The following is a 23,476-nucleotide window of genomic DNA, read 5'->3' on the forward strand; positions in this document are numbered from 1 at the left end:
CGACTGCTCTCTCTCTCTCTCGTGCTCTTGGGAGAAGAGAAATTGGCGAATGGGGTGCCGCTTGGGGTGATCGTAGGGAGGTACACGACGGCTGGGGGCGGTAGCGGCGGAAGCGACGGCGAGATGGGAGACGGGATCATAAGGCACAACCGGAAATGCAGGGATTTGGTGTTCCTCGTTATCTTCATCGCCTTCTGGGTGGCCATGATCGTCAACTCCAGCTTCGGATTCAATCAAGGAAACCCACTTCGGTAGTAATCTCATTGCTTTTCCCCTTCCCCCTTTCACCAAAACTACCGAAAAGGAATGTTTTTAATTAAAAAAAGGCGACTTTTTTGAACCTCCATTTTGGTTCCTTCGTTGGGCCTTCAATAAATTTGCTTTTTTTTTTTTTTAAGTGCTTTTCGGTTTCATTATATGGTGGAACTGTTGATATTGGAAGCTCGGATGTTTCCTTTCTGGGAATGGAAGCTTATGTACGACCAGGGTACTGCATTCTTTGGAAGAATTTTTAAGTTGAGATGAAGATGGCCTAAGATGGGACGAGGGTTTGTATCTCGGATTGATTGTTTTTAACGAGTTTAAGGGGGAGTGTTTTCTTACTTTGGTTTTCGTGTTATGTGTCTTGTCTTCAAGATTATGTTAGAAAGATTGAAACTTGTGAGTATTTTGCATATGTTAGAAAGATTGAAACTTGTGAGTATTTTGCACCGGCATTGCCGGATTTATCTGGGAAGTCTTGGAGTAACGCCAGTTGTTTGGTTAGGTAACGAGTAAAGCTGAGTGCCAAGAAAATGTGAGCTTTTGGAATATATATAGTCTGCAGGGAGTTCCACATACAGCAGAAGCTGCATCACATTGATCAATCTCACCATTTTTTATGGAGACCATGTTTGATGAGTCCCGTAGCCTTCTTGGTTGGGACTTGTTCTTGATATTTGACCCCATTTATATGGGTAAAGGCTTGGGTCATTGTGCTGATGCATTCTGTTAGTGTTGATAGGGAATATTTCTGCCTCGTTTCCTCTTCTCAAATTTAGGGTTTATTTTGACTATTTAAAAAAAAAAAATTCTTCAGCATTCGAGAAAATTCATGATTAATCTACAAGATTTATTTTTTACAGATTATGCCCTAGAGTTATTCCTTTTTAGTTCCCTTTGCAGCTTTCAAATGATCAAGTAATATCGTACTAAAAAAAGAATGACCAAGTAATGGATCAGATACGCCCATTTGCAGATAGAAGATAATTTTCTTTTGCTTCTCATTTTTGAGTCTACATCTTTATCACTAATTGAGAAAGGTACGGATAAAATAAATTTCTGGTTTAATATGTCTACGTACTTTTAAAAAAAAAAAATCTTGTTCTTCGTTTTTAGACAGTATGTCTTTCTGACAGTTGCTTTTTGTTGATGATTGGCTGATTAATCAGAGGAAAACATCTCGTGCAGGCTTACATATGGACTGGACTATAAAGGAAATGTTTGTGGCAGCAAACATGCTAACCCGGATTTACGCGAATTGGAGGTTAGGTACTGGCTGAATCCCAACCAGGTCTATCAAAGTGGTTTGAAGAGTAGCCATTTCAGTCTGGCTGATGCTAAGAGTATCTGCTTGATGGAATGTCCCATTCCTTCGGAAGATGGCCTCAACTTCATCTGTGATTATCCAGAGGGTGACATTCGCCTCTCAGTGGATGATTGGATTGACAGGGACTATGATTATTTTGAGTTTCTTACACCAGACATGAGGAATAGCTCTCTTCAACTCCAAGGTCCATGTTACCCTATAATTTTTCCAAGTGTAAATGGTAAGTATGGTAGATCTGTAACCTCTGGCAGTTATAAATTGCTTTATGAATTGTAATGATTTTCTGCTCTGAGAGGTAAGAGTTGGAACGGATCAAACTATAGAAGTGCATTGATCAGAATTAATTGCTGTTAATTCTTCTCAGTATATATATATATATATATATATATATATATATATATATATATATATATTGCTCTCAACTAAACTGGCCAGTTCTTTTGGTTTCATGAGTTTTTTAATCCAAAAACATGTTTCTTGGTACAGAATCCGAGAAAAAAGATATACAATTGTGCAACGGTTTATCTCAAGTGAACGGATAATTCGGACTATGTCTGAACTTATACTTTCTTGAAAAATGATTATAAAATATCTGCATGGTTTTCTTCCATTTTTGCATCCAACATCAGGAATCCCTTTTCTTTGAAAAGGAAATATTGGTTGCCTTATTTTCTTAAGTAATGCGACATGAGTGAAATGAAGGATCATTTATTTTTCTTTCAACATGTGTACCGAAACATGCATGAAGTCCCACCTTCAACACATCCATTTCAAGTTTTGATTTTCATCTCAGTTTTCTGTGGAATATTTAATTAATTTTCTGTTCTTTTTATATTTTCAGTTCACTGGAGCTGCCAATTCATAGCACGTGCATCCAACATTTCTTTGAGGCATTGGCAGCAGATGGGTGGAGTTACAATTGAGGAGAACATATTAATAGATAAAACTATTCACAGGGCCATCAATTCTCCATCTGCTGTCTTAAAGGTCAGTTGCTCTTTCAGGGAGTCATAACCGAAGCGTATAATGTTCTACATTTTTTTTTCCTTTTGGTTTTGCTGTCTTATCTAGCAGTATGAATAAATAATTTGATTTAGCGCCCTTTGCTAACTAAATTTTAATCGAAATCAACCATAATTTGAGATAAACATAAATAACCTTACAGACCTTTTTTTCTCATTTAAGCAAAATGGTTATGGAATGTTGTCAAAAGTTTGTTCTAAAATCTCCAAACTTATTTTTGCAAAGTGCATTTTAGACATTTTATGGTGCCCCACAATGCCTTTTCAAGGTGAAACTCAAATGACATTTCTGGACATATAAGTTGTGTTTATTTGCATTCACTTTGAACCTCATTGCTTGATTGAAAAACTTCACTCATGCATTGTTGCATGATCTGCAGAGATATGTGGCAGACATTGGAAAGGCATGGCCTGTGTTGATCGTTTGTGGAGGAATCCTGCCACTATTTTTATCTGTGATCTGGCTATTAATGATTCGCCACTTTGTTGCTGGAATGACATGGATAACAGTGATTCTCTTCAATGCCCTTATAATATCTGTTACAATGTTTTACTACGCAAAAGGTCTGATATGCTGTGCCTTATATGTTTTTTCCCTTTTATTTTTTTCTTTACAGAGAAATTGGCCACTTTTCATCTGGTATATATCTAATATCTTTGGTATGGGTGCCTTTAATATTCTAATCAATGACAGTCAGGTCCCATAATTTATCTTGAAAAATCAGAAATACATCTATTCATCTATTGAGAGATGGTAGACAGTTTTTTGCATTCTATGAAAAGTCACAGAACGTTCTTTGTATAATTCAAGTGCACAGTGCTCTCATAGTAATCTAACAATCATCAATATAGAGCTGTTCTATAAAGTTTCCCTGGGCCCCAGACATGTAGGCTGGGGGCTTCACTTAGCCTAGGTTTCTTATGAGCTGAGGAAATCATTGGGAGTGGAAAGCTGGGGAAATGTCATTTGATCATCCTATGTTATCCTGTCCTTTTGTTGGACTTATTTTGTCGGTAAACACCAAATTAAAGAATGTCTTTCTCATAATCACTGACTACTGCAAATACTTCTTATACACTCAATCTTACCTTCATCTATATCATGGTGCAAAGTAGAAGCGTCCATCACAATAAGCACTTGTTTGGATTTTCCTATAGGATTGGGTTGAAAAATCTTATAAGATTCGTGGATTGGGCCAGCACAACCAGCAAGACCACAAGCTTCTTGCTGGGCTAGGCCCGTATTTATAAAATATCCAGAAATAGCTTTGGAGTGGACCAGTCTAAATCCCATAGGGAGAAAAAAATGAAGATTTACTTAGATCTTTTTTCTTCCCTACGGGATTTGGACCGGCCCACTCTAAAGCTATTTGTGGATATTCTTCCTAGCCCAGCCTATAGCCTATGATATTGCTGGTTGTACTGGCCCAATCCACAAATCCTACAGAAATTTCAGCCCAATCCTATGGGAAAAATCCAAAGTGGCCCTAAGTTGGCTGTCATCCCATCCCTTAAACTTACAGTTGAAGCCCAAGTATGTTAATTGTGCTCTAAGTACAGCAGTTGAGATCAGAGACATCTATTATAAACTTCTAGGGAAAACAATACAAAGTAAAATGAATATGTAAATTTTTGTCCTTTCCAAGTTTCTGAAACATGATTCGAGTTTAAGACCATCTAAAGTTGGAAACTAGATCATGTTCAACATAGTTTAACAACGGATTTATTAGTTGGTTGAACTGTTCTTTTTGGTTAACCCATTGATCATTCAGTTTAGTCTTGACCAGCATTCTTTTTAACATGCATCTTCTGTTTCCAAGACCAGTAAAAGTGAGCATGCTAAGATACCTGAGAACAAATAATTGATGAAGAGGATACATGCCAGATCTTAGTGAAAATTTAGTTGTTTTTATTTATTACCTTAGGGGATTAGGTCTTTAGGCCTCGACTATGAAAATTCATTTTGAATGAGAGTTTCCTGTTTGTGTATTTATTTTAAGAGATGCATGTTATATGACTTATCATTGCTTCTGATCAACCACTTCATGTTTTTAGCTGGATGGATTGGACATGATGCTATCTCAGTTGTCATTGATGAAAGTGATCCATATGTCAACATAAGTGGGAGGGTAAGTTTGTACCATTAAGCACAACTGGTAAGGAAAAACTGGCTCTCTTCTGACTTACCACCTGACTTTAATCCAGGAAATAAATCACATTCGTGCTGTAGCTGTTCTTATGACAGTTGTAATGATCATCACATTTCTTTCTTCAATAGCCATTGTCCGCCGTATTCTTATAGCAACATCTGTTCTAAAGGTAAGCATAGTGTATAAACTACTTGTCAACTGTAATATCACTTAACACAGCTGCCCATATGTGTAGGGCCTTTCTATGTTTCCTTCAATTAACACAGATGCATCTAGCTAAAAACGTGCATGCACTTCAGAAATGGAATATTGTTCCAAATTTATAAATTAAGAATTTTGATTGCTCTTTCGAGCTGGCAATACCAAGTCGACTTGATAATTTCTTAAAAATAATGCATTGAAAAAAATGGTATTGTCAATATCTTCTTGATGCATCTGTGGACAGGTCTAGTCTGATCACTTAAATCGATGTCTAAGTCTAACCTCTGCAATCTGTATGCAGGTTGCTTCAAAGGTCATAGGCGAAGTTCAGGCTCTTATTGTTTTTCCAATTTTGCCATATTCTATCCTTGCAATCTTCTATATGTTCTGGTTTTCCGCTACACTCTATCTTTTCAGCTCTGGTCAGATCATTAGAAATGACTGCAATGCCAATTGCTGTTCGTATGACCTTAAGTCCAACAGGGTGAATTGTGATAGTTGTTGTGGCTACAGCATCCATTACACCCCGCATATTGGAATCTCCATCCTTTTTCACCTATTTGGGTGTTACTGGGCAACTCAGTTTATCATTGCATGCTCGTCTACAGTTATTGCTGGATCAGTTGCCTCTTATTACTGGGCTCGTGGTGAAATTTCGGTAAGCAAACTATGTACCTGAAAGCTGCACATGGCTCATGTACATGTATGTAAAGTTAGAAAATTTGCACACCTAAAATAAACTCGATTGGGTGTATTTTGCCAAAGATAAGGTTTCCCCAGATGGAAAGCCTTACACAGTATTGAACAAGCAACTTTCTTAATTGCTCCAATCAGTATTTGATCATTTAGTCAATTTAGCTTTCTTTTTTGAACTTGTTTATACGAATACTTCTTTGACATCTGAGAATGAAGTCAATTCACACATGTGCTTTTTAATGCTGCGTAAACCTTTTGACTTGGTTATATGGACACAGAATTCAAGGATTTCTTTGTTTGTCTTGATATTGTAAATGTACTTTATTTACTGAAGTAACTGGATTCCAGGTGGGTTGTAGCAAGAAATCTTACTTTTCATTTACATTATCTACTTATCAAGATAGCTACACAATTTATGTTGTGCAAGTCGATGCCTATTTGGGTAGCCAAAATCCTTTCTTGCACTTTTATGCGTGTGCACGGCATATACTATATCTTGAAAATATTATGATTTTTTTTATTTATTAACATTTGCAGTACTGTAAGGCATAAAGGTGAAAACATTAAGAAGAAATGGACGGATGTGCATTGTGTAAACCTATCTTAAATGTTTCTTTTAGACTTTTAAAAAGGAACTTCTTTTCTTTTCCTTTTTGACCTAGTGGCTGATGTTGCATTGCCTGAAGCAGGAAATTCCATTTCTCCCTGTATTTTCTTCTATGAAGCGCCTTTTACGTTACAGTATCGGATCTGTGGCTCTCGGTTCGCTGGTTGTATCCATTGTTGAATGGTTTCGGTTTATACTTGAGTCACTCCGCCGCAGGTTAAAACTTGCAGATACTGCTCCTGTAAGCTGTATGGGAAAAATGATGTCCTCTTCTTCACAATGCTGCCTAGGATGTATTGATTGGACCATCAAGTCTGTGAATCGGAATGCATATATTATGGTAAGGTTCTGATTAAAATTGTAATTTACATCTGATGCATGGGGACAAATTTGGTCATCTTTTTCAAAATAAAGTCTGAAATCTTTTTCTGTTTTCACTGTTTCCTTTATAGTTATATGTAACTTCGATACACTAAGGTTTATCTTGGTGAAACTTTAAATGTAAGCATCAATACATTATTATAGATTTGGATTGTATTTGATTTTCCTTTGCATTTTTAAGTATTGACGGGCTTTTCGGGCACATGGTTAACACTGTAGTTTAGGATTTGAACATCTTGTTCAGAAGAAATGGCGAGCTTTAGTTATACAATTTTGAGAAAAAAATAACAGGTAATTTAGTTTAGACAATAAAACTTGTAGGCAATAATGTCTCCACGCCTGAAAAACTCAATTAAGTCTTCAGCATTTTACAGTATTGAAAAAGGTCTTCAGTTTCAGTAGTACTCGGTAGTGTGTATTTCGTTGTCTTAATGTGCCTCATAACAGAGTGACTGGAGAGCTGTAAAATCCTGAATGGTAAATCTTTTGAGGCTTTGAAACTTCTAGTTAATTCTCATTATTGTTATCAGTGTCATATTAGTGAATCGCTTGTGATGTGGAACTTTTGAGTACGATGAAGACAACCAATACCAAGATTTCTATTTTATTGAGTTCCAAAATTTGTATGTTCTGACGTTCCTTTTCATCGCATGCATTGCAACTGACAATTTTGCTTATTTCTAACAGATTGCCATTACAGGCAAAGGGTTCTGCAAAGCATCTGCAATTGCTACAGGTCTAATTATGAATAATATATTGCGCATAGGAAAAGTGAATGTCATTGGAGATGTTATTCTCTTTCTTGGGAAGTTGTGTGTCAGTCTCTTCTGTGCACTGTTTGCATTCCTCATGTTGGACACTCACAAATATAAATCTGCCCACAATAGGATTTCATCCCCTTTGTTCCCTGTTCAGGTAAGGCTTCCAAATCCAGTTTGTAGCAATTAATTTTTCGTTTTCATTTGTTTGTCTGAACTTTAAAGAAATTGTTGCTGTTTTTTTTAAAGCTACTTTTTATCGTAGGAATTGACTTAAGACTTTTATCTTGGTCTTTGACCGAGATTGACTTAAGACGTTTATCTTGGTTTTTGACTGAGAAAGATGAGCCATGAGTGAGTTTACAAATTCTGGAGAATCATGAAGCAGCAAAGGAAAAAAGACAGCAAGTAGGGATGATAGTCCACTGATCAGTGAGTACAGTAAGTTAATGACTTAAAACTAGGCTAGAATAAAATATTTCACTTGAAAAGTCAGTAGAGGTCATTGAGGGTTTCTTTGTCTCTGTGAAGAAGGTAAGATTATTATTTAAGGAATAGGTAGGTGGACATGAAATTGGGTGAAAGTTTTGGGAAGCAAGTTTAATGAATGGGGAACTAACATTTGTAATGGATTGGTGTTCATCATTAACTTGAATGTGCTCTTGGAACCGGTATGTGTTAATTAACATGAGTCAGAAAAAATGGAGGGAGAAGTTAATCGAGCAAACTAGTGAATCTAAAAAGCTGTTTTGCAAGCATAGTTTTCTATTCGATAGATATGCATGATACAGGAAATAGTGGAGAAACCCCCATCAAACTTGTATGCTGAAACTAATCAGATATTTTAACTATATGTTATCTGTAAGATAATTGTCAGGTCCAATGACAAAAGGAGCAGGCTTAAAAAAAGGACGTGGTAGATAGGAATTTTTCAGGAATGGAAAACCAAGGGAACTAGAGATACTTGTAATTGATACCTCTTCTCATGGTTGATTCAAGACCTAGTCCTTCAAAACATTTAAGTTTAATAGTGAAGTTAAAAAGAGGAAGGTATTAAAGTGGGAAAGACAGTAGTGGAGTCTGTCGAGCAGCAAAGACGGGCAAATTAACTGCACTTATCGCATGATCAATAGTGTTGTTTATCTATGGGTTGACTTTCAGATAACTTTGGCAACCAAACATCACATGGACTGAATTCTACTGAATTTATTACAATTTGCGATAAACATTCTCTCCCCTTTGATATTTTCTTCCATGCAGAAGACCTAAAGTAAATGTGTATGCATTCTCCTGTAGGTATGCTGGGGCCTTGGTTATATAGTCGCAACCCTCTTCTTTGCGGTTGTGGAGATGTCGATCGACACAATCATCCTCTCCTTCTGCCAGGATGCAGAAGAGCATCAAGGGACTGCACAATGTGCACCTCCTCTTCTCATGGAAACTCTTGATGGTGAAGGAGAAACACAGAGACTAACCCAAGGATCTTGAGCACATGTATGTTTTTCTTGTTATGTTGCTCGGATCAGCAATCCAAAAGGGAAAGCATCATCCCTTTACTCGGCGTCTTCTGCTCATTTTTCTGTTTTGCTGTTTGTTGCGGAAGTTCAGCTCCTTATACTGAAGTACATCCATGTCAATTAACTTCATGAGTTAACATCAGTGATCCAGAAGTAAGGATGATCTCAACAATTTGCTCAGTTTTCAGCCTTTGCATCTTCTTTTCCCTCTACCTGTGGTAATAGCCTTTCACTCCTAGGTTCTCTTTTTACAGCGTATGAAGGTTAATTTGGGCTCTGCATGTACCATCCTCAAAATAGACAATTACCCATGCTAGCTGTGACCCACCAGCTTGCATGAAATTGAAGCTACAGATTTTCAGTTTTTATATTGCATATAAATATGAAAACATCAGTTCACGAGACACTTAGGGCAGATAATATATTGCTACCTGCATTATTTGAGACAAAATTTGCTGCATGACCCTAGCGAGAACAAACATAATCTCTCCAGAAAATTGGCAAAAAAAAAGTCAGGGCCCTCGATAGAATAAAGACAATAGTTGCTGTTGTTTCTAACATTGTGGTGCTTTTAAATAGCATAGATAGAGATTAGGATGACCAAGGAAAGAAAAACATCGATTTTTAATGGGATCAGATGAAAAAATAAAAATAAATATAAAAGTTTAATATCTGACCCAAAAATAAATAAAAAGAAATGATGGATGCTTACATTAATAGAATCAATCAAGAGAGTGGATGGTTACATGATTAGAACCTTCAGAAATAAATACAGGAAAGGAACTCTAGAGAACAAAGCATAAGGCTATCACTTGGAGAGCTTTTGGACCTGTTTCCAACCCTTCTTGCATGTTTTCCCCACCACCTTCTTTGCCTTCTTCAAGAAACGCTTGAACTCCTTGGACTTGAGAAAAAGCTTCACCTCCCTGGCCTTCTCCTTCACCTTCCTCTCCAAGTCCCCCATGCCGATGAACAAAATAGATGGAGAACAAGAGAAGATAGGATCAGGTTGAGGGGTTCTCCTTCCCCTCTCCTCTCCCTTCCTCTTCTCGTCCTCCTTTTCCTTTCTCCTTCTCAAGGAGTTTATTACTCTATATATAGGAGGCTTTAGATGATTCCCCACCTCTAGAGTTCCATTCTCTGCGGGTTGTTTGGTGTCTTTGGAACACCTGTTGTGGTTGGATTGAATTGGAACAAGGTGTAAGCAGTCACTTGGTCCAATCAATCAATCTAACCAGCTAAGTCACCACCTTAAAAAAGCTTGTAGCCGTTGCAGGCACAGCTTTCGCACAGGGATGCTGGTTCGGCCGCATACCATGCATTGAGATTATCCGTAAAATATTACGTCTTTGTAATCTTGTGAATCTCAAAATGTAGCTGATTGCTAGCTACATGACATCATCTGATTGTAACCGTTGAGACTACGTGTCCTTGAAAATATGTACACAAATTTCATCTCTACGTTGAGATGGTATCTGTATTGTAGGTCTTTATCAGATGCTCACTGTTGTCTCTGCTCTGCTTGATAACCAATAGCTTTGCAATACATAATTAAACTGTTGTTTTATTAATGAACTATTTAATTTAAGATTTTGAGATTTTAGAATTATACAAATATAAATATATTTAAATATAAAGTCTTATCTGAGACTCCCAAATACTTTGATTTTCTAAATAGATAAAATTTGGCAGTTTATTTTATTTCTCTCTCCTCTCTTAAAATTCTACAGATGCATCTCTAATTATTTCTCATGGGGTATCTTAAAAAAATATATATAGAAATACTCTCTTCTCATGAGACATCCCAAACGGATGTATGGTTGAGATTCTCATGAAAAAATGCATCATAGTGATAATATAGGTGAATGGATGGATTATGTGAACAATGCATCCAGTAAAAGAATGACCAAGCATCTAATTATATTTGCTGTTTTACTAAAAAAAGGGTCATACTTTCCATCCATCATAATTGCATCCTCTTCCATCTAAATAACATCGGATTAGAGAAAAGAATCGAAATGTTTGTAATGTATGCATTTTTTTTTTTAAAATAGTTGGATTGAAGAGGGTGACCCCTGCAGCTTCATTATCTTATGAATTTAATTTTCCATACACAATTCTAAAAATTCTCTTTTATATGTAATATTTATATTAAATTACCATCTTTAGTGTTGGCCCATGCATGATTGTGGATGGAGAGAAAGAGAGAGAATATATGGATGGAACTTCTTGAAGAAGTTTTTGAATGGCCTAATATTGATAGCTAGGCCAAAATTTATTTTTTTTAATTTTTTTTTTTATAATACTATTTATAGTGTTTCATGTTGTAGGCCATGATGGGCATAAGCTACATCATAACGAAGTGCATCAACCGCACTTAGTAGGTAAGACTGTGAATCTCATTATCATTTTTTTAATTATTAACTCTTTATTATATTTCAAAAAAATATTACTATTTTTTATAATTTTTAGTTTGTAGAAAAAATAAATTTTAAAATGATGATATTCGATATTTTATATTAGATATATGCAGCTATTTATTGTGTCATTGTTAAGTACCAACTACTTTGCACTGAATGATTGTATGTTTTAGAAAGGAGAAATCGGACTAAGATAATTTTTTTGGAGAAAAAATTATATATTTTCAAAAAATATTAATTATTATTATTATTATTATTATATTTTATTAATTATTTTTTATCAACATTTAAGTAGAACATAGGTTACTTGATCGTATATATGAAATAAAACACTCCGCTTTATTATCACCTATCAGTTTATTGTTCTCACTGGCACTCAATTGGCATTCTCTTCTACTCCCACACTCTCCATGTCATTCACCCCAATCAAATCCAAGTGGCTCCCTCATGGTCATCTTTTCTGGTATTGCATGCATCACTCCAGTTGGATTCACTCCCAACACGAGGAATGCCGGGTCGTCGACACCACCGATCCACCACGAAGATGATACTAGGTGCACAAAGATCCTCAACTGAGCACCTAATAGCCTTCACCTTGTGCAGTGGCTGTTCAAAGCTAACCAGTCCGGTAGAATTCATATAGAAGCACCCTGCATAAATTCCATTATAACTGGAATGAGAACTTCCAGTTACTCACTGGCTAATAAGTATGTGAGTTGAATAATAAACAGTAGCAAATCTCATTTCATATTCTGTTGGCAAAGCAAAAGCTCAGGATGTTTTGAGAACAAAGATCTTTTTTTTTTTTTTGATTTTGTATAGAAAATTTTTGAATAAAGATTGAATAATCGCTATAATATGCATTACAAGTGAAGAAACTCAACAGAAAAGCATTTTCTTCATAAGGCAAATAATCGAAAAGATTTTACATGATCATGTAATTCCATCTCAATATCTTTATGATTTTTTTTTTTGACAAAAGAATATATATTTATAATAATATGATAAAATCATTGAAAGGTCTTGTCAATTCTATTGTTATTATTATTATTATTATTATTATTATTATTATTATTATTATTATTATTATTATTGTCACGTCCCGAACCCAACATCCGGGTCGGATACGTGATGGCCGCACACTCCGTAGAGCAAGTCCTAAAGAATATGCAAGGCCAAATTAAATCACTACAACCTTAATTTCAATAATAATTCGTAAAACCTTGCATAATTAAAATTTAAATTTCTTCAATCCTCTGATCAGGTATCAACGGTACTCTATTTATACATCCGCTCACTCATAAATCCATAGCATAGCCAACCATGGACATCTTGTAACTCTGAGAAGAAAAAGAAAATGAAGGGGTATGAGCTTTACAGCCCAGTAAGAATTTTCATATCACACCAATACAATAATATAATCTGAAAATAAAGATAAACAACAACACATAAAAGCCGATGTTCATTGTCCAGAATACTGCAAACATTTATAGATTATCTGTTTTATCAAAAGAGATGCATCATCATATGTTAAATAAGTGAAACAATTTTATTCAACGATTGTTTCATGTCTTATCTTTCCATTTTCTTCTATTATCATATCATCTTTAATCCTTGTCTTTTTCGCTTTAGCTTTGGCTTTGGCTTTGGCTTTGGACTACCAGGATCATGCGACGATCTTTTATTCGGATCGATTTCTGTGATCTTCCTCGGATCGAAATATTCATGATCTTTCTCGGATCAAAGTGGCCATAATCTTTCTCGAATCAAATCATTCATGATCTTTCTCAGATCAGATTCTTCATGATCTTTCTCGGATCATATTCTTCCACATATAAGCTTGTGGGGGCTGTCCCAGGCATAAGCTCCTGGCAAGCTATTCCACATGACAAGGCCAGTCCAAACCATAATTCTCTTTCTTTTCATATTCATGAAATTATGATATTTAACTTCATTAATCAATTCATCTTTTGCAGTGAAATAAATATGTCATACACATAATCATGCCATCACTCGCTGATACATATGTATTGATATAGCATACTCATGCTCAAAATCACATAAATAAATAACAATATCTCAGATATAATAAATTCATCGATCTCAAATCCAATGATGCAAAATCAATGAGATAAAACCAACGGTAAAATAACATATATAATGATGATCATGTACAGGAATTCTTACCTTTACCGGTGACTGATCCAAGCACAAAAATTAATGTTCTTCTTTGATTTATGAATTTCTTTAACAAAATATTTCACTCGATATTATGTGCAGACAATCGTATCTCTTCATAACCCTGATCAAATATAAAAATCACATATAGAGAAATTATCGATAATCGATCCTAATAACACAGATCGAGGACCTCTCTTAGGATTAATCAAAATTAGGATTTATCTAAGTATCTAGATCCTCCACTGATCCATAAGACTTTTAGAGAGAGAAAATCTATGAAGAGAGAGAAAATTCTAGAGAGAGAAAGTAGAGAGAGAAAGTGGAGAGAGAAATTTTCGTATCCTTCCGATGAGGCAACACGGTCAAGATCATCAGAGGTCCTATCAGGGTGACTTAACATAAATCAAGTGTTACAAATTTCGAATAGGATCAAACTAGGATCAGATCTACCGCACGAATTTTGGAGCAATCTCAAATCATCTTATTTTCATCTTCAAATTTATTCTAAGGTTTATGATGCAATCAGAGAAGAAGAAAAGATCCTAGAGAGATAAAATCCGTAAAGAGAGAGAAAAGTCTAGAGAGAGAATCTAGAGAGAGAAAATATAGAGAGAAGGTAGAGAGAGGAGAGAGAGAAAATTTTTCTCTCTTCTTCTTCTTTTTATTTTATTTTATTTTTATTTTTTTATTTCTCTTTTTCTTTTCTTTTTTTTTCTTTTTTTCCTTTTCTTTTTCTTTTTCCTTTTCTTTTCCTTTCTTCTTCTTCTTTTCTTCTTCTTCCTTCTTCTTTTCTTCCCGCGGCCTCCCTTGGCTGAAACAGGGGAAGACCGTGAGGTCCCCCCTTGGTGGCTCAAGCTCCGGTGGCTTAGTCGGAGATCCGGCAACGACGGCCGACCGTGCGAAGCCGGTCGACGATGGGGTTCGACCGGCGGCTCTCTCTTTTTTTTTTCCTCCAAAAAATAGGGGATCTTCTTTGGAATTTATTTCCAGCAAAATCGATGGCCGACGGTGAGGTCTTGGGCTAGGGGAGAAAGGGCAGAGGGAGAGGAAGAAGGGGAGGGGCTTACCTTGCTCCGGCGGTTGAGAAGAGTTCCGGCGAACTCCTTTTCTTCCTGTTCAAACAACTCGCAACAAAAATCTTGGAAAAATCCCTCTAAACTCTTAATAATTTCTCAAAATCCCGTGATAAAGACCTAAAGGGAGGGGAAAGGGGGTTTTATAGAGGAGGAATCTGTTTTTTACTTGAATTCCCCCCTCCTTTTCACGGTGGGAAGAAGACTCTCAACGGGAGTCTTCTTCCTCCCGATATCCTCTGTTTTCTTCTTTTTTTTTTTTTTTGTATATATATCTAGGTTATCATCATCATCATCATCATCATCATCATCATTATCATACATTACCCCAAAATAAAAGGTGTATATAAGACATCTTAAGTTTAAGTAGTTTTTGCAGAATCTATGAAAATATCGCAAAATTTTTGAGTACCCAAGAGAGATTTGTCTCTAATCCAATTTTAGCTCGACCAATAATTGAAGTTTAGACAATGGATTTACCTGCAGGGAAAAAAGTGCTTGATCTGCCACACATATCCCGTATAATTTGAAAGTCATCCGAGAATGCAAGCGACGCATCCCATACCTTACCCCATGCAAAATTCATGTCGCTATCACGGTCCTAAGCATGCGCAAAAGAGGATATTAGGCAAAGCTTCATAAATCATGATTGTGAAATATTTTCAGTGACAAGGTTCATTGTTCCCCTTAGAGCATTACAAGATTTGGTACTAAATTTTGGAGAAAGGTTATTGCAATTGATGATGAGCATAGTTACAAGTTCTACATTGTCCTCTGATGCGCAGTTAGGGAAAAACATATCAAATTTGAAAAAACATAAATTTTTGTTTGGAAAGAATTTAGAGAACATTAACATACATTTGGTCAAAAAGTCGAGAAAAAGTATGAGTAAAAAAAATGAAATCATATAAATTGGATCTTCCGATTATACTAAATAAAAACTTCAATTTATATGATATAATCCATATTGTGATAATTTTTCCATCAGATATCAGTCAAAGTAAAAATAATTTTCTTGTAAAAGTTTGTTAAGCCATGAAATAACTCTACCTAACAATCCTTTATTTTGTCTATAGGAAATCATGGATATCCTAGTTTATTTTTTAAGCATTATCATGAATTATATATTAAGTATTATGAGAGACTTTAATTTATATAGGATCGAGACTTTCTCTCTTCCTAATGAGGTACCTTTTAAAAGAGCAAAACCGTACGGGAGTGTACGGAAGAATATATACGAAGCAGCTCCAAAACGGATAATATTTCACGCGAGTGAGCATAGAGAATCGGTCCATTTTATTCATCCGAGCCACGAGCCCTTAATCGTAATATTAAATTATGATAAAAATATTTTCATTACATGAATTTAGAGATTTTTTATTTGCTCAAAGATATATATATATATATATATATATATATATATATATATATATATATATATATATATATATATATATATATATCACAATTTCTTTTCCTCACTTCATCAACAGCTAGACATATTTAATTAGAAAGTGTTACCATGTAACATTATCATTTTTATGCAAACTTTTGCAACAAAGATGGTTTCATTTTTTAAATCAAACAGCACAAACAAAAACTTTTGGTTGAAGTCCTTGATGACTTCATCGTGACTTGATTAATTTAAATTTATTCTTAGTTTTTTAACAGTAGTCCAAAAATATTTAAACCCATATTACACTAATTTGACTAAGTGAAAAAAAAAAAAAAAGAAAGGAAAACAAAACTGACAACCAAAATGTAATCACTGACCTATTTATTCTATTTCTTTCAACTTTATAAGATTTTGACAATACCTATATTTTTTTTTTTCCTTTAAATGCTATTACCACTATTTAGCTAAAAAAATTGCAAATCTATCGTAAGCATCAATGTGCTCAAATGTTATTGATTAATAGCATCTTGCCTTTTTTGGTCTCTTCTAACATATCTCCAATTATGCAAATTTCTATTTATATTTTTGGCCTTTTGGACACCGTTCAACTTGTCAGCCCGCATAATTAATTGCTGCGTCAAGGCAGTTGTTTGGCAATAGCTTTTGTCGGTTTGCACGATTGAGATCAGAAAGAAACGCCTACATCACGAGATAGGGATTAGAATTATTAATAACTCGAACAAAACAGCGAAAGAAAACGTATTGCCATGCATGCTAAGAAATTTATGGGTGAAATTATGCGTGAAACGGGGAATGATTATGATTCGGATGTAGAAATTGGATACATGTTATTGAAAAAAAAAAAAAAAGATGAGGAAAATATTCTGAAGCTATTGAAAACTCATATATAGTTTTTCTGAGCATTTCTTGTTTTGATCCAGATTAAATGATTTGTTTCTAAAAGTTGAGAAAATTAGATCAACCATATATTTCGAGATCATTTTTGACAGATATGCCACCGCGACTTAGATATACCGCTTGTTGCACCCATCTCTTTTTCTTTTTGTTTTATTTTTTGATAAACTATAGGAGCAAAGCTTGCATTACTAGAAGAATACAGAAATGTAAATTACGGATAGAATCAACCGAGACACAATCAGAAGGAGAAACAGACAGCACTGAGAAGTTTAAAATCGAACATACAGCGAGAATGGATATAAATAAACAGAGAAAGAGACTCAGAAATCAACAAAGCTGATTTCTACCCCAAAATAAAGCATAGTTGTTGCACCCATCTCTTTTGTCGCATCGGCTTGGACAGGTTTTGCTTTCCAACTCCACTGACGGCATTTCACTGCATTTCTTTCAAAGGAACACCCATCCCTCCCCCCACCAACTTCACAACAAAAAGAAAGAAAGAAAACTTCATCAATTATTATGTATTGTAAGCATGTTTTCTGATATATGTTTTTCAAATATTTTGATGAGAAAACGATCAAATATTGATTAAGACTTGTTGCAAATGACTTAACAAGTTAGATGATAGAGCCAAAAGCACCCAAGGGAGAAAAAGAGAATAAAAAGTAGTAGAAGATATATAGAGAGAGAGAGAGAGTGAGAGAGAGAGACCTGGGATGCTGGGGGCTATCATTGCAGTAAGAGATGGACATGAAGCTGCCATTAGAGACTTTGTAGCAGGTGGCGTCGGGGAACATGGCGTTGAAGAGCGAGCTGTTCTGCCTCCAATCGATCGAAGGGAACAGGCCGCACAGGGCATATGTCCAGCTCCACCGGCGGCTTCGCCACTGATCTCTCGAACACCGCTAGCATCCTTCCTCCGATGGCTCCAACGATGAGCACAGCAAAGACTGGCTATCCATTCGATCTTCTTCACGTACGCAACCAAACAATACTCATTGTACAACGTTTACGTACCGCCTATCAGCATCCTAAGAGATTAACGGAAGAGAAACGGAGCTACCGACGGTTCCCTTACGGCCCCAAGCTCTACATGGGCACGCACATAGCGACTCATCCTGTAATGAGAGCTTGGTATCACTCTTGCTCCCAAAAAAAATATTAAAATGAGCTGTAGATCTCTCTGATTAGGAATGTAATCATCTAATTAGAGAAAAATATATTTGTATAATTCCTAAATTGAATCTCTCTGGCTAGGAATGCAATCGTCTAATTAGAAAGAAATATATTTGTATAATTCCTAAATTGAATCCCTCTGATTAGGAATGCAATCGTCTAATTAGAGGAAAATATATTTGTATAATTCCTAAATTGAGCCCATTAAAATTAATAAAAAGGACCCTTTTGGTCCTAGAGAAGTATTCCTTCTTCCTCTGAATCCTCGTCTTCACCTTCTCTTCTATTTGTTCTGTTTTTCAACATGGTATCAAGCACTCTGTTCCATGAATACGCTCTATTCCGCCTCATCTCAATCCCTAAACTTCTTCAACTGTCGACCGTCCGCACCTCTTCATATCTTTTCAAATCTTCCCCGGATCCGGCATCTCCCACACCCTGCCATCGCCATTGCTGTTTTCGTCGCTGCCGCTGCCATCGCTGCTATCGCCGTTGCCGTCGATGCCACCGATGTTGCTACTGCCGTCGACGCCACTGCCGTATCCATCCGTGAACCACGGGATTGAGAACAGAAGCCGCTGACGCCCTTCTCATTTCTTATTAGGTGCTGGGTCTTGTTCTGGAGCAACAATGGAGCATCTTTTTTGGAGTTTCTGAATATTATCGAGGTGCCTTTCATGCAAGCAGATATTCGATATCTTTATTCATCATTTGAGTTTATCTCAGATCATTGGTGAGAAACATTCAAATACCTTTTTCTTCCTCAAGATTGTTCTTGTTTACTTGATCATTTAAGTGTTTTGTTTTGACAATGGGTGATAAAAATCCTTTAACCATGGAGGATTTAGAAAAGTTAATAGTTAGGATGATGGAATCTCGTATCGCGAGTAGTGAGTTTTCAAAGATCACCCTAGAAACTAACCCGGTCAAATTGGATGAGCCGGGTACCTACTTAAGTTGGACGCGACATGTTCGTCTAATTTTAGAGTCTCACAATCTTGAGGGGTTTATAAGTGGTACTGCAAAAAGGCCAGAAGGAGATGTGATAGCTGTTAGACAGTGAAATTCTAATAATTCTCGAGTGGTAGCATGGCTCCTTGCCTCTATGGTACAATGTGTTGCTCATACGATTGAGGCACTGACGAATGCTTATGAGTTATGGCAGGCTGTAGCCACAACTTATTCATATAAAGATAATAATATGCATGCCCATAAGATCCAATGAGAGCTTCCGGGACTTACTCAGGGTTCTCGATCTGTAACAGAGTATGTTGGAGAATTAAAAAGGTTGTGGAACAATTTTGATTTTTATAGTCCCTTTACCTCTACTCATCCTGATGATGTTGATATGTTCCGCAAATGGATAGAGCGTCAGTGCCTTGTGGATTTTTTGGATGGACTAAACCCAGAGTTTGAGTATCGACGCTCTTCTATTCTTAGTACACAGGAATAGCCAACTCTTGATGAAGCTATTTCCTTGGTTCTTAGTGAAGAAACTCGATTAGCCACTGTGTCTTCTTCTACGAATACAGCTATACGATCTGCACTTGTGGTACAGCCAACTACTCTTAGAAGCTCTTCTCCTATCAATTCTACTCAAGAAACTTAGCCTCGACCTCGCGGGGTTAAGATTTGTGACCACTGTCATAAGCCGGGCCACATCAAAGCTTACTGCTATGAGCTGCATGGTCGTCCAACTAGAGGCCGTGGTCGTGGAGGTGGTCGTTCTGGTAGAGGTCGAGGTCAGTATAATCAGGCTCATTTTTCTTCTATGGGAGATTTATCAATCGAAGAAATGCAACTTTTGGAAAAATTCAGATCTGGTGTAGATATTTCTGAAAGCAGCACTTTCACAGAAGATTCTTCAAACCAACCAACCAGTTCTCTCGATCAGGGTAATTTTGCCCAAATAGGTATCGATGATCAAATTCATGCTCTTAACTGTAGTAATTTTTCTCCATGGGTAGTTAACTCTGGAGCATCCAATCATATGACTGGATTCTTTAGAGATTTTGTGTCTTATATTCCTTGTTCTGGTCGTGATAAAGTTCGTCTTGCTGATGGTTCCTTTACCCCTATTTCTGGGAAAGGATCTATCAAATGCACTTCCGAATTACCCTTATCATCTGTTCTACATGTCCCTAGATTTTCTATCAATCTTCTATCCATTAGTGCTATTACGAATGATCTTGATTGTGCCGTAACTTTTTTCAAAACACATTGTGTCTTTCAGGAGCCAAGGACAGGACGGAAACTTGGGACTGGCATAATGCGTAATGGGCTCTACTATTTGGAGGAAGGAGTGTCCGGAGGCTACTCAGAAATCAGTTTGACAGTTTCATCCTCACAAAAGGAAGACCTGTTACTCCAGCACCGCAGGCTTGGTCATCTTCCATTTACTCTCTTAGCTCGTATGTTTCCAACTATTTTTTAATCATATAATAAAGAGAAGCTTGTATGTGATGCCTGTGAACTAGCTAAACACACTAGAAGTGCTTATCCAGGCTCAGGCCTGCGTAGTAAAGCAATGTTTGAGGTAGTTCATTCTGATGTATGGGGACTCTGTGGGACCATCGCTATTTTTGGTCATCGGTGGTTCGTTACTTTTATTGATTGTGTTAGTCGTTGCACTTGGATTTATCTATTGAAAAATAAGAATGAAGTATTTCAGTCATTTAGAGATTTTCATAAAATGATTGGTATTCAATATGGAGCAACTCTTAAGATTTTTCGCTCTGATAATGGAACAGAGTATCTTAATAAAGAATTTGAACAGTATACACATAATAATGGTATTATACATCAAACGACTTGTGTTGACACACCGGCTCAAAATGGAGTTGCTAAAAGAAAGAATAGACACCTACTTGAAGTGACAAGATGTTTGATGTTTTCTATGAATGTTCCTAAGTTCTTATGGGGAGAGGCAGTGTTAACTACAGCGTATCTAATTAACCGAATGCCACTTCGAACTTTGGACTATAAGACACCTCTTGAATGCCTGCAAGGAACTAATTCTTTCATAATCCCCCCAAGGTATTTGGCTGTGTTTGTTTTGTTCGAGATCATCGACCTTCGGTTGGCAAGCTTGACGCTCGTGCCCTCAAGTGTATTTTTGTTGGTTATTCCTCTACTCAAAAAGGGTACAAATATTGGTGTCCGAATGAGCGAAAGTTGTTTATCAGCATGGATGTAATATTTCGGGAGTCTGAGCCATTCTATATATCTTCTGTGTCTTCTTCCTCTTCGGTCACCTCTGGAACTGATCGAGAAGGGGAGTTCTCTGGAGGGAGTCCTATTACTGTGGATGTTGGTACAAATGGTAGATCTGATACTCAAGAAGAGTTTATTACAAATGGTGGATCTGATACTCAGGGAGAGTTTATTACAAATGGTGGATCTGATACTTAAGGAGAGTTTATTTCTATTAATGCTAGTTCTGACACTCAAGAAGAAGCATCTAAAACTGCATCTGAGACTCTCTCACAGCCTGCTACTTCAGTTTCATCTGATTCATCTCCTCTCTCAGAGCCTATTATGCATTCTCCAGTCTCCAGATCTTCCTCTCCTGTCCTGACGGTTTCATCTTCTACGACGAATGGTAATTCTCCTGTACCTTCCATTCATTTTACATTAGATAATGATGATCTAAATATTTCTATTGCTTTACGTAAACCTACTCGTCATGCTGGTATTCCTGCTCGACTTAAGGATGGAGTGGGGTACAAACATGACATCACTAACTTTGTATCCTATGAGTCTCTCTCTCCATCTTATCAGAGTTTTATAGCTTCTTTGTCTTCTGTCTCCATACCCAAGAACTGGAAGGTTGTTAAGGAAGACCCCAAGTGGAAAGCCGCTATGCTTGAGGAAATGCGAGCACTAGAAAAAAATAATACATGGGAACTTGTATCTTTACCAGCTGATAAACAAACTGTGGGATGCAAATAGATTTTTACAGTTAAGCAGACACCTGAGGGTACTGTTGAATGGTACAAAGCTCGTTTGGTAGCAAAAGGATATACACAGACTTATGACATCGACTATGATGAAACTTTTGCACCTGTTGCAAAAATGAACTCTGTTAGAACCCTTATATCATGTGCTGCTAACTTTGGATGGGATCTATTCCAGCTCGATGTAAAGAATACTTTTCTTCATGGAGAACTTCAGGAGGAGGTATATATGGATATTCCTCCAGGATTTGTTACCGCTCAGACCGTGGGCAAAGTATGCCAGTTACGATGCTCTCTTTATGGTCTGAAGCAGTCACCTCGTGCTTGGTTCGATCGCTTCCGACGAGCAATCATTCAGATGGGGTATAAATAGAGCAATGCAGATCACATACTCTTCTTTCGACACAACAAGGGTAAGATTGCTATTTTGATTGTCTATGTTGATGATATTGTGGTCACAGGAGATGATTCTGAGGAGATAGCTCATTTGAAGGCTCAGCTGGCACAGGCATTTGAGGTGAAGGATCTTGGACATCTTTGATATTTTCTTGGGATAGAAGTTGCTCATTCTTCAAAAGGAATTTTTCTCTCCCAAAGAAAATATATTCTAGATCTTCTTACAAAAGTCGGTATGTTGGGATGTCGACCTATTGCTACTCCTATTGAACAAAATCATCAACTAGTAGCTGATATCGGTGTCCCTATTAATCGAGAACGTTATCAACGATTGGTAGGACGTTTGATTTATCTATCTCATACACGGCCTGATATTGCATTCACCGTTAGTGTGGTAAGTCAGTTTATGCATGATCCACGTTCAGTTAATATGGATGCTGTGACACGGATACTTCGTTACCTCAAAAGCTGTCCTGGTCGTGGTTTACTTTATTCTAATCATGGCAACCTACGGGTGGAGTGTTATACAGATGCTGATTGAGCTGGATCACTTGATGACCGTCGCTTTACCTCAGGTTACTGTACTTTTGTTGGAGGTAATCTAGTCACTTGGCGAAGTAAGAAACAGAATGTAGTTGCTCGATCTACTGCTGAAGCAGAGTATCGAGCTATGGCACATGGCGTGTGCGAAATTTTATGATTGCGGATCTTGTTATTGGATCTAGGCCATTATCAGTCTTCGCCCCTTATGCTATATTGTGACAATAAGGCAGCAATCAATATTGCTAATAATCCAATACAGCATGATCGGACGAAGCACATCGAGATCGATCGATATTTTATCAAGGAAAAGCTTGATGCCAGAATCATTTGTATGCCTTATGTGCGATCTGCTAGTCAACTAGCAGACATTTTGACCAAAGGTCTTAGTGTGCCTTCTTTTTCATTTATTCATGACAAGATGGGTCTTTATGATATCTATAACCCATCTTGAGGGGGAGTGTTGAAATGAGCTGTAGATTCCTCTGATTAGGAATGCA

At 36.7% G+C, this 23,476-nt stretch overlaps 2 protein-coding genes across 4 annotated transcripts; one reads left to right on the forward strand and one right to left on the reverse strand.

Moving 5' to 3' along the window:
• On the forward strand, window positions 1-9,107 carry LOC105054896 (choline transporter protein 1). Of its 3 annotated transcripts, none has more exons than XM_073247065.1 (11): window positions 112-251; window positions 1,165-1,301; window positions 1,431-1,808; window positions 2,430-2,575; window positions 2,991-3,174; window positions 4,666-4,739; window positions 4,816-4,929; window positions 5,263-5,619; window positions 6,347-6,604; window positions 7,333-7,560; window positions 8,700-9,107. In XM_073247065.1, the coding sequence occupies exons 3-11, from the start codon at window positions 1,616-1,618 to the stop codon at window positions 8,889-8,891; spliced, it is 1,746 nt and encodes a 581-aa protein (XP_073103166.1). In that variant the 5' UTR covers window positions 112-251; window positions 1,165-1,301; window positions 1,431-1,615; the 3' UTR covers window positions 8,892-9,107. The 3 variants fall into 3 exon arrangements, with proteins under 3 accessions (XP_010934824.3, XP_073103166.1, XP_073103165.1); XM_073247064.1 differs by having other exon boundaries at window positions 1,450-1,808; XM_010936522.3 differs by lacking the exon at window positions 1,165-1,301 and having other exon boundaries at window positions 1-251; window positions 1,450-1,808.
• Window positions 9,108-11,697: 2,590 nt separating this feature from the next.
• Window positions 11,698-18,015, reverse strand: LOC140852800 (uncharacterized). Its single transcript, XM_073246363.1, has 4 exons — window positions 17,620-18,015; window positions 16,144-16,228; window positions 15,075-15,195; window positions 11,698-11,990 (listed from the first exon to the last, which is right to left on the reverse strand). Exons 1-4 carry the CDS (start codon window positions 17,703-17,705, stop codon window positions 11,767-11,769), a joined length of 516 nt encoding a protein of 171 aa, XP_073102464.1. The 5' UTR covers window positions 17,706-18,015; the 3' UTR covers window positions 11,698-11,766.
• Between the last annotated feature and the right edge of the window lie 5,461 nt (window positions 18,016-23,476).

This window comes from Elaeis guineensis, chromosome 12, assembly GCF_000442705.2.
Source record: "Elaeis guineensis isolate ETL-2024a chromosome 12, EG11, whole genome shotgun sequence".
Taxonomy (NCBI): domain Eukaryota; kingdom Viridiplantae; phylum Streptophyta; class Magnoliopsida; order Arecales; family Arecaceae; genus Elaeis; species Elaeis guineensis.

Coding starts and splice junctions, on each gene's coding strand:
- LOC105054896 (XM_010936522.3), top strand. CDS start 124: ATGGGAGACGGGATCATAAGGCACAACCGGAAATGCAGGGATTTGGTG. Junction 4,930..5,262: donor TAGCAACATCTGTTCTAAAG/GTAAGCATAGTG, acceptor ATCTGTATGCAG/GTTGCTTCAAAGGTCATAGG. Junction 5,620..6,346: donor GGGCTCGTGGTGAAATTTCG/GTAAGCAAACTA, acceptor TGCCTGAAGCAG/GAAATTCCATTTCTCCCTGT.
- LOC140852800 (XM_073246363.1), bottom strand. CDS start 17,705: ATGTTCCCCGACGCCACCTGCTACAAAGTCTCTAATGGCAGCTTCATG. Junction 16,229..17,619: donor GATAGCCCCCAGCATCCCAG/GTCTCTCTCTCT, acceptor AAATTAATCAAG/TCACGATGAAGTCATCAAGG. Junction 11,991..15,074: donor AAGCACTTTTTTCCCTGCAG/GTAAATCCATTG, acceptor GAATTTATGCAG/GGTGCTTCTATATGAATTCT.